At 41.1% G+C, this 18,555-nt stretch overlaps 1 protein-coding gene across 3 annotated transcripts in view; it reads left to right on the top strand.

Moving 5' to 3' along the window:
* Nucleotides 1–18,555, top strand: part of LOC121865245 (locomotion-related protein Hikaru genki-like) — a 132,864-nt gene that overhangs the window by 26,265 nt on the left and 88,044 nt on the right. For all 3 annotated transcript variants that reach the window (XM_042364600.1, XM_042364601.1, XM_042364602.1), the window contains exon 3: nt 8,020–8,108. In XM_042364600.1, the coding sequence (XP_042220534.1) occupies nt 8,020–8,108 (89 nt within the window). The remainder of the gene's footprint in view (nt 1–8,019; nt 8,109–18,555) is intronic.

Genomic DNA, 18,555 nt, shown 5'->3' with positions numbered 1-18,555 from the left:
TACAGGGGCTCGTCAGGTTAATACAGTCCCTTCACTAGTGCGTTTACAGGGTCGTCAGGTTATGTACAGTCCCTTCACTAGTGCGTTTACAGGGGCTCGTCAGGTTATATGTACAGTCCCCTTCACTAATGCGTTTACAGGGCTCGTCAGGTTATATGTACAGTCCCTTCACTAGTGCGTTTACAGGGGCTCGTCAGGTTATATACAGTCCTTCACTGATCGTTTACAGGGGCTCGTGTTTTACAGGGGCTCGTCAGGTTATATGTACAGTCCTTCACTAGTGTGTTTACAGGGGCTCGTCAGGTTATATGTACAGTCCCCTTCACTAGTGCGTTTACAGGGCTCGTCAGGTTATAGTACAGTCCTTCACTAGTGTGTTTACGGGGCTCGTCAGGTTATATGTACAGTCCCTTCACTGGTCGTTTACAGGGGCTCGTCAGGTTATATGTACAGTCCCTTCACTAGTGTGTTTACAGGGGCTCGTCAGGTTATATGTACAGTCCCTTCACTAGTGCGTTTACAGGGGCTGTCAGGTTATAGTACAGTCCTTCACTAGTGTGTTTACAGGGGCTCGTCAGGTTATGTACAGTCCCTTCACTGGTGTGTTTACAGGGGCTCGTCAGGTATATGTACGGTCCCTTCACTAGTGCGTTTACAGGGGCTCGTCAGGTTATATGTACAGTCCTTCACTGGTTGTTACAGGGCTCGTCAGGTTTTGTACAGTCACTAGTGTGTTTAAGGGGCTCGTCAGGTTATATGTACAGTCCCTTCACTAGTGCGTTTACAGGGGCTCGTCAGGTTATATGTACAGTCCTTCACTAGTGCGTTTACAGGCCGTCAGGTTATATGTAGTCCCTACGTGCGTTTACGGGGCTCGTCAGGTTTTTTGGCAGTGTGGCAGCGCTGTGTTTGTTTACATTCGACAGAAGGAAACTCACACTAGTAAACATTTTATGGAATCAAAGTAAAATAATATTAAAACAAATATCTCAACGATATTGATTTGTGGAATGTTTATATGACGAGCCCCTGTAAACGCACTAGTGAAGGGGACTCGACCTCACTGCTTACGTATTGTCACCCTTGCATTGTTTGTGGTGATCTCTTATAAAGAATCCACATATGAATCTATTTTACATTAATTTGTAGCATTAAAAAAAAAAACTTTCTTTACTTTGTTGAAATGATAAATATGGTTTAAAACTTCTTCTGAGAGTTATCGCTCTCTAATAGTGGAAGCCCATCGAAATGGAGGATGGCCGGCCCAAGGGCCACCTCGGCGTGAATTTGTTTAAGGAGTAGAAGCTGTCGCCAACACAACAACCACACCCTAAGATAACGAGCTGCTTGACCCAGTATCACGGAATAGTCCGAGAAGACCGGACAACTCGCCAACTGCACTGGCTAACCATTACCACGGAATACAATCCGCAAATCGATTAACATCCAGGTCCCCAATTACTGCTGGGTAGACAGAGGCAAATGGCGTTACTAAACTCACACTGTTTACAAGTTTCTTTCGCTACAAGTGTGAAGACCAGCAGGTTAACCACTTGTTCATCAGTGTTACCTTCAGGCGCTGATATGTGAGATATAATGAAGTCAACCTAACCTAACCTAACCACAGCCCTCCACCCCCCCTCCTGTGGGATTTGAAGAACACTTTTACTGTGAGTTTTGTGGCCACCAGCAGCGGACCACATGATCGTGTTCACCGTCCACTGAGACAATACAGTTTTTAACAAGATACGTGTGAGGATGAGGGCACCAATACTCACTCACCATTGGTCTTATTTACGTGTAGTTATCTTGTAGCTTGACTAAAGTAAGTGTGTGTGTGTGTGTTTGTGTGTGAGAGAAGGAGAGTGTGTGTGTGTGAGAAGGAGTGTGTGTGTGTGTGTGTGAGAGTGTGAGTGTGTGTGTGTGTGTTTGTGTGTGTGTGTGTGTGTGTGAGAAGGAGAGTGTGTGTGTGTGTATGAGAGAAAGTGTGTGTGTGTTATACATTTCCACAGTTTTGAAGATCAAGTGAAAACTGGTAGGGAGGTGCGGGTGGCTTCAAGCAGTATAGTTCCCAACCTATGGCCGAGGTATTGGTGCCTGTCTGTGGCTGAAGTAATACAATATAATTATCGTAAATTTTTGTCATAATCAAGGATAATTATTTTGTTCATTTGGTCAAAGTTGATTTATATCTCGTGTTTGGCGACTGTCAGCTGGGCTCCTGGGTGGTCTGACGCAGCTCCTGACGGTTAATGATTTAATTTTAGTCAGCCAGTCAGTCAGTCAGGGAGTATTGGGGGGGGGTGTTAGACTGTGTTGTGTTCTACTTTATGTTAATTTCTCTTTATTTTTAAGACTATAATCGCCTATAATCCTCCGTAAAGGTTATTAGTAGAGGCCAGCATTATACTGTACACACCTGTACCTGTAATAGAGCCTCACCAATTACTCATAGAGACGTTTTAAGGCATTTTGGTGTTGTTGTGTGTGTGTGTATGTGTCTGTGTGTGTGCGTGTGTGTGTGTGTTTCTAGTCACGTACAACTATTTCCCCCACTGTAATTTATAGAACAATTCATCACCAAACTGTATTCCGCTGTAACTATCGGTAACCTAACCTAACCTCACGAAGTACCGAGAATCTACTGTGTATGAACTATGTAAATTGTAAATAGACAATCATTTACAATTACCTGTCCGAGAATTGTTTTTTGTTTTTGTTTACATCAGCGAAGGTGGTCACAGTGACGTCAGAGGGTTGCCAACAATCATTTTATCGGGTGTTTTTATTAACCTTAGATTCTAATTAGATTTAATTCTCCAGGTGTCTGTTCTTACCTTTATTCTCCTTCCTTTGTTTACTTATACTCTTTAATACCTTTTCTCCTATTATTCTCTCCTCCTCCTCCTCCTCCTCCTCTCTCATAACACGATCTAATTATCTCATTATTTAGTTTTTTCTGTTTTAAGCGTCATCTGTCGTTTCATATTTCATCGTTCCTTGTCTCAGTGTTTCATCTTCATTTATATACAATTACATTTTAATTCTTTTTTCTTTTTTTTTTCTTTTAATTTCGTAAGAGTTAAATCAATCTCATTACTGGGGCTCGTTTAGTATAGTTTACCTGTGAGGGTGCAGGGGATGAGAGGGATAGGTGGAACCAGGTGAGTGGGATAGGGTGAGGGTGGGGTGAGAGGGGGTGGGGTGAGGGATGGATGGGATAGGTGAGTGGGATAAGGGTGAGGGATGGTTGGGATAGGTGAGAGGGAGGGATTGGGGTGAGGGGAATGGGAGGTTAGTGGGATGGGGGTGAATGATGGGTGGGATAGGTGAGAGGGAAGGTTAGAGGAGAATAGGGTGATTATAATATTCAACTCTATAAACTAACAACACGAATAAATATATGATAGATTACCTAACTCTTCATGATATCAAAGATGCTCCGAGTAACATCAAAAGCACATCATTTTATACATAAGATTCATCGAAATACCCGGCCCCCTGCTGCCCCCCCCCCCAAAAAAAATAAAATATATATAAACTTTGCTGTCGGTGGAAAACACACACACACACACACACACACACACACATAAAAACGTTTAATTAACCCAGAGGAAAATTGTGTGTTACGTTCGTGAAGAAATCTGGTCGACGACGCGTGAAACCTTGCTTAAAAACTGACCCCCCTCCCACCCCCCCCCCCACACGCCCCCCACCCCCCCACGCCCCCCCCCCACCCCCTCCTCCACCCCCCACACACCTCCACCCCACCCTCTCCTCCTTAAAAAATATATATAATAAAAATAGGAAAAAAAAATGAAAATAGAAAAAAAATAATTGAGTGAGGTTTAGTGGCCAGATTGTTTTAAGTTTCGTTCAGTATTTTGTATTTATTTATTTATTTTGTTAGTTTTGTTTACCTTGACCTCTTAATTGACCTGTAATATATACTGTATATGAGAGAGTGATCCTGTAAACACCCCCCTGCTGTACTACCAACCATATCTACTGTACTTTTCGCAGCAGGAAATTACAGCCACCTCTTCCCTCCTCCCCTTCCCTCCTCCTCCTCCCTCCCCCCTTTTTATGGAAATAGGTTACGAGAAGAATTTATCCCAATTTGAATCAGAACCGGTTGGAACGGCAGCCGGAAGTGATGTACATGTGTGTGTGTGTGTGTGTGTGTGTGTGTGTGTGCGTATGTGTGTGCGTGTGTGTGTGTGTGTGTGTGTGTGTGTGTATGTGTGTGTGTGTGTGTGTGCACTAAACTACGTCCTTCTTGACTCTCCTGGTCACCACACGCCGTCAGCCTGACTTATTTCTTTAAAAATTCCTGTCCGTAAACGATTTACATACGGAAACGTAAATCAACCGGCAGCCGACCCCAAGAGAATGAAAAAAGTTAACAAATCAAAAACTAAAAACAATGTAACAAAAAAAACGAAAACCGTAAAGAAATGAATAAAAATAAATGGAAACAAATGAAATAAATAAAAAACTGGTGAGCGAGAGATGTTGGCCATACCAGACATGACCTACACACACACACACACACACACACACACACACACACACGTACATCACTGAAGAGTTGTAATAATAAGAACTATATGTGGGGGGGGAGGGAGAGTCATTCAAAATAAAACATAATTACTCTCATTTACCTTCTACTATCAATATCTGGTCGTGTAAATACAACTTAATCCTACTCTTACTTTTGCTCTCTCCTCTTGATTCTTATCTAGTGAGGCTGGTGATTAGACCATACAGGAAATCTATACTGAATACCCCTTCTTTTTCCCCCCAACATTGTTATTAAATTTACAATGAGACGTTCTGAGTGTCGTTCTGATTGGAGTTCTGAGTGGCGTTCTGAGTGGCGGCCTAATTGACGTTCTGAGTGGCATTCTGATTGGTGTTCTGAGTGGCGTTTTGAGTGTCGTTCTGATTGACATTCTGAGTGGCGTTTTTTTTATCCAGTTGTCGTCTATGTTAAAAAAAAAAGATATACCTATTGTGATATTTTTCAACACAGACTCACTTCATGTCTTTATTTATTTATTTATTATTTTTTTTTTGTAACCTGATTGTTGTCTGTATTGAATTGATTGTATTATTATGGTTAAAAAAACAGTATTGTGGGTTAGTATTGTTCCTGGGTGTGTTGGCTGGGATATATATATTTCACCTGTGTTTTGTTTGTTCTTTAGTTCTGTGGTGTATTGTTCGTGTTCTTGTTCTTCCCCTTGTTCATTTATCTAGTCTTGTTCCTGTCCTTCATCGTCTTCACCTCTTCTTGTTCTTCATGTTCGTGTTCTTGTTGTTCTTGTTGTTCATCATCATCATTTCTTTCTTGTTCTTGTTCATCAGTGTCATCATTTCTTGCTTTTGTTCTTTTTTCTTCTTGTTCTTATTGTTGTTATTATTATTATTATTATTATTATTATTATTATTATTATTATTAGTAGTAGTAGTAGTAGTAGTAGTTGTAGTAGAAGTAGTAGTAATAATGTCGTAAGAAACATACCATGAAATAACAAATAAAACAATTAACTTTTAATTCACAAGAACAAACAACAAAAACAGTAAACAAAGAAATATTTTTTTTACCATACAACATTAATAACAACTAAATCCCAAGGGAAAAGTATATAGAGAAAGTATTATCTCTATAAAAATATATGGACAAAAAAACTTTATATAAGAGTGTGAAAACTTTGAGCAGAAGCCAGAAAGTTTATGAAAGTAACAAAAACTTTTGACCATGAATCCTGACAGAAAGACTAAAATATATATGGAATTGAAGTTTAACTCAAAGATGTCAAGAAGTTGTAAAATAAATCAGGGGGAGATGAGGGGGGGAGACACACACACACACACACACAGACAGACACACACAGGCGAACTGAACAGACACACACACACACACACAGACACGAACAGACAGACGAACAGACACACACACAGACACAGACAGAACACACACACACACAGACACAGACAGACAGACAGACAGACACACACACACACACACACACACACACACACACACAGACACACACAGACACAGTCACACACACACACAGACACACACAAACACACACACACACACACACGAACACAGACACACACACAGACACAGTCCACACACACACACACACACACACACACACACACACACACACACACACACACAGACAGACAGACAGACAGACAGACAGACACACACATTCACACACACACACAGACACACACACACACACACACACACACACACACACACACACACAGACAGACAGACAGACAGACAATTGAACAGACACACACAGACAGACACACGAACACACACACACACACACACAGACACACACACACAGACACACACACACACACACAGACACACACACACACACACACACACGCACACACACACACACGCACACACACACACACACGCACACACACACACACACACGCACACACACACACACAGACACACACACACACACACAGACACAGACACACACACACAGACAGACAGACACACACACACACACACACACACACACACACACACACACACACACAGACACACACACACACACACACACAGACAGACAGACACACAGACACACACACACACACACAGACACACACACAGGTACACACACACACAGAGACACACACACACACACACACACACACACACACAGACAGACAGACAGACAGACAGACAGACAGACAGACACACACACACACACACACACACACACACACACACACACACACACACACACACACACACTCGTTTCATGGGTCTCCAAACTGTGTAAAAATTTTATTCGTCCAATTTTGTTCTTTTTTTATATGGTCGTCCCAGACTATACGACCATGGTCTTATGGTGCGATGGCTGAGTGGATACATCCCTCACGTCCTCTCCTTGGGGACGCTGGTTCGATTCAGGGGTTACTCTCAGTCCACCCAGGTGTAAATGGGTACCTAGGTCTATAAATTAGGGTTAGTGTAGGTAGTTGGAGTGTAGTACCGATAATATTGTCTCCTTGTGTACCGACGGCTCAGTATATACCTGTAGTGTGTTGTATATGTGGTATATTTAATGGACCTTCGTGCCTATTATAGGAGAGTCGGGTCTTATAGTATAGGACCCGACGACTTTCCTTTTCACTGTGCTATGAGGTGACCACAAGACACGAACTTACTCGGTTTTCATACTAGTGTTAAATACTTTGGTATGTCTCTCCCTAATCTCCCTCAGTCTATATCTCCCTAATCTCCCTCACTCAATCTCCCTAATTGCTCTCTCTCTCTCTCTCTCTCTCTCTCTCTCTCTCTCTCTCTCTCTCTCTCTCTCTCTCTCTCTCTCTCTCTCTCTCTCTCTCCCACCCACCGGAGAGGAAGAACACTGTTACCACCCCAAAGGAGGAGAATAGTGTGTTGATGATGGATGACACACAGGGGAGGAATATGGTAACACTGTTTTCTCGTTTTCATGGGTTTTTTTTTATGAGAATCCAATTATCTGGTGGGGTCTCTCGCGCGTCTGGCAACATTACCTCACCACATACTTGGTTACATTGTTCTTGTTCATATCTGGTAACAGTGATTTCCATTTTCCTTATTTTTTTTTTTACAATCCATTTATATTACATTTTTCCCTTGTCTGGCTATACTGTCTTGTCTTATAATTGTCTGTGTTGTTCTCTCTCTCTCTCTCTCTCTCTCTCTCTCTCTCTCTCTCTCTCTCTCTCTCTCTCTCTCTCTCTCTCTCTCTCTCTCTCTCTCTCTCTCTCTCTCTCTCTCATATATCTTCTATAATATATTTACCCCCAAATATCTAATATCCTTCAATGCATTCATTATTTACTCTCAACAAACCAATAACTTAACTAATTATGGTAACTAAGTATTCATCCATCCTTCACCCTCCAGTAACGTCCATATCTTAACTCATCCATCCTTGAGCCTTCATCCATATCCTAACTCTTTACCTCCTGCAGGATGCCGAGGGGAGGGAGGATGTCCGCCTCCTACCCACACCTTCAACTTCTCCCTCCTGCCTGTTGCTGACCCGACCGACCAAGTCCAGGTTAGTTCTCTCTTGGTTCCTTCGTTGTTGTCGCTGTCGTTAACTTGTGAGGGAGTACTGAACGAGAGAGAGAGAGAGAGAGAGAGTCGAACAGTGATGGAATGAGAGGGAGAGAGAGGGGGGGTAGTGAGTGGGAGAGAGACAGAGAGAGAGGGGAAATGAGAAAAGGTTAGATAGAGAGAAAGAAAAGATTAATTATGGAAGAGAAAAAGAAAAAGGTGAAAGATAGAAATAAGGGAGAGAGAGAGAGAGAGAGAGAGAGAGAGAGAGAGAGATGAGACAATGAGACAAAAGAAAGAGAAATAGGGAGAATGAATGATAATAAATAAGGAAATGAGAGAGAGGGGGGGAGATATGACCCCCTTTTTAACCTCTTGAGTAGGACAAAATATACTAATACGATAACTCTGATAACCCGTGTACGATAGAGTGTCTGTGTACGATAACTTTGATAACCCGTGTACGATAGAGTGTCTGTGTACGATAACTTTGATAACCCGTGTACGATAGAGTCTCTGTGTACGATAACTCTGATAACCCGTGTACGATAGAGTGTCTGTGTACGATAACTCTGATAACCCGTGTACGATAGTGTGTGTACGATAACTTTGATAACCTGTGTACGATAGAGTGTCTGTGTACGATAACTTTGATAATCTGTGTACGATAACTTTGATAACCCGTGTACGATAGAGTCTCTGTGTACGATAATTTTTATAATCTGTGTACGATAGGTGTCTGTATTTTCCTGCTTTGATAGCCCGTGTACGATAGAGTCTCTGTTATTTACGATAACTCTGATAACCCGTGTACGATAACTTTGATAACCCGTGTACGATAGAGTCTCTGTGTACGATAACTTTGATAACCCGTGTACGATAGAGTCTCTGTGTACGATAACTTTGATAATCCGTGTAACATGTTGCCGGTGTACGATAATCATTAGGTATTTCACATGTGTTGCCATCAAGTGAGTTATTGAATACTCGTTGTTGTCGTCAGTGAGCGGTTGCCATGGAGACGGTGTAAACACTCGCCTGGAGGAAGCAAACGATTACTGTCATGGTCGTGTGACTGACTTCTACTCAGATACTGTGGAATAAATTTTTTTAAAGGTTAGAAAAGTAATTAACGAGGTTTTTTTATCTGTTGTAGTCATGATGATGATGGTGATAATAGAAAAGAATGATAGTAATATTAATGATTTGTTATTATTATTATTATTATTATTATTACCATCATCTTGATCTACCCAACACCTATACAGTAGTTTCTCTCAGACCCACCATCACTGTAGACCCGCCCCATATAACTACACTACTACAGCCAGCTCAAAATATACACGTAAACCCTTGGATAGTAATGTTATGTAGCGAGCATCTTACTACATAATCCTTCGTCGTTCATTTGTGACTTATTTTACCGGGCGCCTTTGTGGTGGGAGAGAGAGAGAGAGAGAGAGAGAGAGAGAGAGAGAGAGATACTAGGCGGTGCTAAGAGACAAGTGTGACCATGAGATACCTGTCACCTGTCACACCTGTATACAGTATCTTGTCAACACCCAGTCACCAAAGACACCCATTGCTCGGTTCAGTAACTGGTCTAGTACATGTATTAAGAATTGAGAGCTAACGACCTCACGATATCTGGCTATGGTGATTAAACACTGATCGTAATGATAAAATAAACCTTGCGATATCTACAATACTTCCACGATTACGGACAATATTCCTTCTATTGTGTATATATAAAAACTGCAATACTAACACTACTTATATCTACAATTACTAGTTTACGTATATACTCATAACTACTACTACTACTACTACTACTACTACTACTACTACTACAATAACGATAATCTGTTTTTATTTAAGTACTGATCCGGATAACGTAAGTGTGTGATATCAGAAACAAATTAACGGAATTCTGAGGCGTGTTCAGAGGACAAATTCGGATAAAGATTTATGGGTATCCGATAAACGACGCCACCCCCTCCTTCCCTTTTCTCCCTTCCCCCTCATTTCCTCTCTTCCTCCCCCCGTTTTCGTGAGGAGGTTTCTATCGGGATTATTGTAACTCAGGCCAACCGTTCTCGAACAAGGAATCCTCTGATAATCCTAAATCCGGATTCAAGTACAGAGAACGGCAATTTTGCTCTCGGTCACAATAATGTATAGGTGTGTTGGTCGGCGACTCTGTAGGAACGTGGAGGAATGTGAGGCAAACGGTCAGGGCGGTTCAGGGACGGTTCAGGTACGGTTCAGGGACGGTTCAGGGACGGTTCGAGACACTGTGGGATGACGGTATTCCAAAGCCGCAAGGAGAGAAATCTGGAACCGGATTCTCAAGTGACTTTAACCTCAATTCAATTCCCGGTCACTGGCGGGGAGGTGGTCAGATAACTCCCTCGATACCGTATTATCCGTGTACCATTATTAACGTTGAAGAGCTTATAATGAATGAGCTAATTACCGTACATACGTTCATACATACCTGAGATACGTTCATACATACGTTCATTCATCTCTAACTAAACTAAGATGAGGTGTCCTTATTTACGATCCGATTACATTTTAACCTGGAGATGTATCGTGGTATCGGGTGACCTGGAGATGTATCGTGGTATCGGGTGACCTGGAGATGTATCGTGGTATCGGGTGACCTGGAGATGTATCGTGGTATCGGGTGACCTGGAGATGTATCGTGGTATCGGGTGACCTGGAGATGTATCGTGGTATCGGGTGACCTGGAGATGTATCGTGGTATCGGGTGACCTGGAGATGTATTCATTATCTTGGCTGTTTCTTTCATAAGTTCTTAACGTTGTATTTTCTTCATACTTGGGTCGTTAATTTTTCCCATTTTCCGAGTCGGTAAGTTTAATAATACCTGTATGAGTCTTGTTGTAACGTGTTCATCCTTTGGTGTTAGTTTAGGTTGAATTGGGTTAGGTTAGGTTATGGTTGGGTTGGGTTACGTTAAGTCAGGTTAGGATAGGTTAGGTTAGGTTAGGTTAGGTTAGGTTATTTTATTTATCTTTTTATCTTTATTTCTCGACTTCGTTATCTTTTTATTTTCTTTCTCACTTTCATAATACTTATCATTCCATCTTTCTCTTTTATTTTCTTTCTCACTTTCATAATACTAATCATTCCGTCTTTCTCTTTTATTTTCTTTACTTCATCTTTTTAATCAAGCTTAGACACGCTCCACAGCCAGAATTAAATACCACAAGTTTTGTAATGTACTACTCACTAACTTGTAACCTCATGGCGGCAAAACTTCGGCAGGTTTAGCATAACGAGACATTAAAGATGGCCGCTGAGGTAGCCGCACGCCACTGAAAAATGTCTCAGGGTAGCCACATACCACTGAAAATTATCTCTTTGTTTTGGTTTGTGTAAGGTGACCACACTCCACTGAAAATTGTCTTAAAGTAGCCACATACCACTGAAAATTATCTCAAGGTGACCACACTCCACTGAAAATTGTCTTAAGGTAGCCACATACCACTGAAAAATATCTCAAGGTGACCACATACCACTGAAAAACGTTTTTACATTCACCCTTACCTATTAATTTAGATATAACATTCACAGACCCCAACTATAAAACATTCATAGATACGTAAAAAAAAAACATAATTCACACATTAAAATAAAACATTCATAAAATTAAAACATTCACATAGGAAACTTTAAACATTAGAACATTCACAAATACCTTACAAATAAAGAGTAAAAGATAAACAAACAAACATAAGCAAACACACATAAGGGGGCAGCTCAGGTGGACAAACAAACACACGTAAACATCACAACACACTGACAAAACTCCACTATAAATGTTTACATGCACAAATGAACGCTGTTAATCTCCACGCACACACACACACACACACAAAATACTACTGTTGTTTCACTCGCTGTCTGTCAAACTGCCCATCAGACTGTTCATCAGAATGTCCATCATCAAATTATCTATCAGGTTGGCTTATCAGGGTTTTGTGGACCCGTCAAATTGTCCATCAGAATGGCCAGCCGTGAATTACACTCGTTAACATGTCACACTGTCCAATCAGAGTTACGGTTGAGGCTAATCATTTACAAATGTGGGATAATCAGATTTACCTACTAGATGATTACACTTGACCTATCAGAATAGCTAATTAAGAGTTATACCTGAAACCCTCCTTTGCCTAGCCAATCAGAGAATAATACATCTGAAATCCCATTAGCCTTGACAATCAGAGAATTACACTGATGGGCTCCTGATATCCCAACTAAACTTGCCAATCAGAGGAGCTATGCCTCTTAGAGACTCAGACTATGGGTATCAGAAAATAATACTTCACTGCCCATCAGACAAGCCAATCAGAGAGTTTTGGTCCGGGAAAGAACTATTTTAGGAGTAACTGGATTTTTTTTATAGGTCAGGTCAGAGTATCAGGTCAGTCCCGGATCCTACAGAGCCCTCATTACCCACCCCTTAAACCCTTACCCTCCTCCCCTTACCCCTCCCTTTACCACCTCTCTCGCCTCCCTTACTCCTTACCCCCTCTCTCACCCCCCTTACCCCTATCTCTTAACCCCTTTCCCTACACCCACCTTACCCCCTCTCCCTACACCCCCCTTACCCCCTCCCCCTACACCCCCCTTACCACTTACCCACCTTTCTCTCCCTTATTTTTTTTATAGAATTTCCGCCAGTTTTTGAAATGTCCTAAACTGGGTAACCGAAGACAATCAGGAAATTTAGGCCAATATGGGGAAATCAGAAGCCTTGTGAGCCTATCAGATTGTTTAAGTTGGGTTAGGTTAGTTTGGTTGGGTTAAGGTAAGTTTTGTTAGGTTCGCATTGACCAATTATAAATGCATTAGCTACGCATCAGAATCAATCTCTGGCAGTAGGGGGAAAGGAGGAGGGGAGGGGGGCGAGTTGACCCTCCGACCCTTACGAGGCAACTGACGTTCGCTTATGTCTGCCGCACTATTTATACCCTCGACCGGCCAATAATTTCTATACACACGATCACAAAATAATTCTTTAATTTATTATTTTAACCAACCAAATTAACTTAATCTTAACTGAAACTAAATAAAAAGTATATAATTTCACCAATAAACTTCACAGACGAAATATAATAAAAATATTTCATTCATGGGGAATTTTTATTTATTTATTTATTATTTTTTTAGTAGAGTTAAATAGTCGCCCTGAAATTTCCCGCCATTTTTGATGATGGATTCCAATTTGTCGGCAATAATGACGTTCGTAATCTTCCCAAACGAGTTGTATTTAGTGGTAATGCTCTTTCATTCCCTCCCCCCTTACTACCAGTTAGAGAAAGACATTACATACATACATACATACGTACATACATTTTAAAAGCCATTACTGTATGAATATAAAATGTTTTCCCTTAAATCCGGCTTCAATATATTTTTCCTTTGATCTGTATAATAAAAAAATAATCAATCAATCAAAAGACAACATCGGCGAAATATGTCCATTAAAAGTTATGAAATATTCCAGAGGGTAATTTTTTTTCATTAATTTTTTCCGAACATCGATTTTTTTTATTATATTTAAAAAAAAATTTGCGTTGATTTTTATATATATTTTTATTATTGTTTATATTTCATGATCGTTATTGTCTGTAGTATAGATACTGTTAGGAATTAATACATACAGACATATAATAGTTGCTCCTCGAAATCGATGATGGCCGACCCAAGGGCCACCTAGGCGTGAATTTGTTTAAGGTGTAGAAGCTGTCGCCAACACAACAACCACACCCTGAGTTAACGAGCTGCATGACCCAGTGTCAAGGAATAGTCGGAGAAGACCGGACAACTCACCAACTGCACTGGCTAACCATTACCCTGGAACACGATCCACACATCGATTAACATCCAGGTTCCCAATTACTGCTGGGTAGACAGAGGCAAATGGCGTAAAGAAACTTGCCCATAGTTTCACCCTGCCCGGGGATCGAACCCGGGTCCACTCGCTTGCGAGGCGAGCATGCTGACCATGACACCACAGGTCGCCATACATACATACATACATACATGCATATATGCCTACATACATAATGTACATACATACAACGAAATGAGAGAGAGAGAGGATGTAAAAAAAATGCGGAGAAAAAGAATAATAAGATAAATGAAGAAAATAAGAACAGTAGAGAGAAATTGAATAAGAGAAGAAAGGATGACATAGAAGAGAGGATAAAAGAGAAGAGAAAGAAAGAAGGAGAAGAATAAGAGGGAAGAGACGGATGAAAGGAAAGAAGGAAGTAGTAAAGAAAGAAAAGAAAAAATAAAGCAAAAGAAAGAAATGAAAGAAATAAAGAAGGAAATGAAAGAAGTAAAGAAAGACATGAAAGAAGTCAGGTTATATTCGTGGGTGTGGGAACGACACATGTAATACACTCGTTGTGGACACTGTGGTATATGTTGCTTTATAAAACACCTCGGTAGGAGTATTGTGTCTCTCTCTCTCTCTCTCTCTCTCTCTCTCTCTCTCTCTCTCTCTCTCTCTCTCTCTCTCTCTCTCTCTCTCTCCATTTTCTCACTTTATTTCTTTTTCATATCTTTTCCGGTCATTATATCTATTTTTTCTTTCTCTCTCTCTCTCTTCCTCTGTCTGTCTGTCTGTCATTCATGTGCTTAATATGACGTCATGGGTCGTCAGTCATTAGGGGCAATTACGACAATCTTCAATCAACAGCTTTCATGTGGGTGTGGGTGGGTGGGTGGGTGGGTGGGTGTGGGTGTGTGTGTGTGTGGGTGTGTGTGTGTGTGTGTGTGTGTGTGTGTGTGTGTGTGTGTGTGCGTGTGTGTGTGTGTGTGTGTGTGTAAGACTTTGACCATACAACTGTGTTTTCAGAAATAAATTGGCTGGTAACACAAATATTTATCTGGTAGTGTGTTAACCTGGGCTGTTGACTCTCTCTCTCTCTCTCTCTCTCTCTCTCTCTCTCCTTTAAGCTAGTATCTCTCTATCCTCATTCCTTTTCCCCTCCCCTCTCTATCTTCATTCTTCCTTCCCTCTCTCTCTCCCTCTCCTCCCTCTCCCTCTCCTTCCCTCTCTCTTCTCCCTCTCCCTCTCCTTCCCTCTCTCTCCTCCCTCTCCCTCTCCTCACAACAACTGGGAACCGCTGTTAAGAAGTTGCCTAAAATATTAAGTTTGGCCATAACATAATACAGTGCATAACCTCGTCATAGCCAACCCACCCACTGTTGGTTAGGTTAGGTTTGGCTTGGTTAGGTTAGGTTAGACTATCTGATTGGTCTGATTGGGTTAGGTTAGGTTAGACTATCTGATTGGTCTGATTGGGTTAGGTTAGGTTAGACTATCTGATTGGTCTGATTGGTCCTTGTAACTGTGAGGATAATCAGAATATTTTCCTACTTTAGCTGGAGGAAATTGTCGGGAAAAAGCAATATCCACGTGTATGCGGGTATGGCGAAAGCTCATTGGTTGTTTTATATCTTGACGTCACACAAGACCATAACAATCTTAACCAAACCTAACCAACCAAATCTAACCAAACCAAATCTAACCAAACCTAACCAAACCTAACCTAACCAAACTATTCATGGGGAGAATAATGTGATGAGTCTTGCTACCGTAAAAGTCTTTATTAGGAAAGTTTTTGAATGTCTAAGATTTAGGTGAGTGTATGATGCCTGGGTCTGGGAGATGTGTCGTGAAAATACAGCGATACATAGTGATAAATAGGGAAATACAGCGATATATAGTGATAAACAGGGAAATACAGCGATACATAGTGATAAACAGGGAAATACAGCGATACATAGTGATAAATAGGGAAATACAGCGATACATGGTGATAAATAGGGAAATACAGCGATACATAGTGATAAATAGGGAAATACAGCGATATATAGTGATAAACAGGGAAATACAGCGATACATAGTGATAAACAGGGAAATACAGCGATACATAGTGATAAATAGGGAAATACAGCGATACATGGTGATAAGTAGGGAAATACAGCGATACATAGTGATAAATAGGGAAATACAGCGATACTGGTGATAAACGGGGAAATACAGCGATACATGAAAAGTGATAAACGGGAAATGCAGCGATACATGAAGTGATAAATGGAAATACGGCGATACATAGTGATAAGCAGGAAATACAGCGATACATAGTGATAAATGGGAAATACAGCGATACATAGTGATAAACCGGGAAATACAGCGATACATAGTGATAAACCAGAAATACAGCGATACATAGTGATAAATAGGGAAATACAGCGATACACAGTGATAAATAGGGAAATACAGCGATACATAGTGATAAACAGGGAAATACAGCGATACATAGTGATAAACAGGGAAATACAGCGATATATAGTGATAAATAGGGAAATACAGCGATACATAGTGATAAATAGGGAAATACAGCGATACATAGTGATAAATAGGGAAATACAGCGATACACAGTGATAAATAGGGAAATACAGCGATACATAGTGATAAACAGGGAAATACAGCGATACATAGTGATAAACAGGGAAATACAGCGATATATAGTGATAAATAGGGAAATACAGCGATACATAGTGATAAATAGGGAAATACAGCGATACATAGTGATAAATAGGGAAATGCAGCGATACACAGTGATAAACAGGGAAATACAGCGATACATAGTGATAAACAGGGAAATACAGCGATACATAGTGATAAACAGGGAAATACAGCGATACATAGTGATAAACAGGGAAATACAGCGATACATAGTGATAAACCGGGAAATACATTGATACATAGTGATAAACAGGGAAATACAGCGATACATAGTGGTAAACCGGGAAATACAGCGAAATACAACAATATACAGCGAAATACACAGGACCAAAACACAATAGGGTGGTTGACACAGTTCCCCCTTTTTTCTCCCATTCATTTTTATTTTTACTTCACATGTGTACTGTATTGTAGAGAGATATAATTGTACATGTAAATTTATGCATAGGTCAGCAGGTTCTCAGTCCAACCCCAGCCCCCTAGTCCCCTTTCAGCCCCCTAGTCCCTCCTCCAGCCCCCTAGTCCCCTTCAGCCCCCTCCAGTCCCCACAGTTCCCTCTAGTCCCCCTCCAGCCCCCTAGCTTCCTTCAGCCCCCTAGTCCCCTTCAGCCTCCAGTCCCCTCCAGTCCCCCTAGCTTCCCTCCAGCCTCCCCCAGCCCCCAGCCTGCCCCTCACCACAAATTCTATACCATGATAGACTAGGGACTGTTACCCTCAGTGGAACAACATAAGTCAAAACGTGACCAAAAAACAAATAAAAACAAAAGTGACACTATTTGTTTATTTACTGTCTGTCCACGTGATGACAATAATAACAGTAACAACAACAATAATAACAACAATAATAACAATAATAACAACAATAATAACAATAATAACAACAATAATAACAATAACAACAACAATAATAACAATAACAACAACAATAATAACAATAACAACAACAATAATAAAAAAAAAATCAAAATGAAAAAAAATAACAATAATAATAATAATAACACCATCACCTTCCACTCAGTATAACACACAAGATGGCCGGTCGTTCCTTCACTACAATTTGCCTCACAAAATTATGGAATCGAAGCACTCACGTTAAACCCAAGTGTGTGTGGGCCTCCCTCCCTCCCTCCCTCCATCCCTTCCTCTTTCCTTCCCTCCCACCTTCCCTCCCTCCCTCCTTCCCTCCCACCTTCCCTCCCTCCTTCCTTCCCTCCCTCCCACCTTCCCTCCCTCCTCCTTCCCTCCCTCCTTCTCTCCCTCTGCTTCAGTGTCCAGGAGGCGCCAAACTTTTCCTCCTTATCGTTGCTGTGATTACTCTCCAGTCTTTCCCAGTAACCACATTAACCTAACCAAACATAACATTAACCTAACCTCTCCTAACATAACATTAACCTAACATAACATTAACCTAACCTAACATAACATTGACCTAACATAACATTAACCTAACCTAACATAACATTGACCTAACATAACATTAACCTAACCTCTCCTAACATAACATTAACCTAACCTAACCAGACACGCGCATCACTGACCAAGGGGGCAATAAAGATGGCGTCGATGTAAACAGTAAAAAATCAGCTGAGTGGTGACGTCACGGGGAAGAATGTTTATGACGTGTTGATGACGTATGTATTGGTGTGAGTTGTGACTGGGGAGAATTTTAATAGACGTTCACTGTATTGGTGGTTAGGTCAGGTTAGGTGTCTCTCTCTCTCTTTCTTACTTTCTTTTACTCTCCCTTTCTATCTCTCCCATTCCATCAACTCATCAAGAAATACACACACACACACCCACACACACACACACACACCCACCCACCCACACACACCCACCCACCCACACACACCCACCCACCCACACC

This window comes from Homarus americanus, unplaced genomic scaffold (assembly GCF_018991925.1).
Source record: "Homarus americanus isolate GMGI-L3 unplaced genomic scaffold, GMGI_Hamer_2.0 scaffold16889, whole genome shotgun sequence".
Taxonomy (NCBI): Eukaryota; Metazoa; Arthropoda; class Malacostraca; order Decapoda; family Nephropidae; genus Homarus; species Homarus americanus.
The sequence above is the reverse complement of the archived record's forward strand: the minus strand, read 5'-3'. Positions and strand labels throughout refer to the sequence as shown.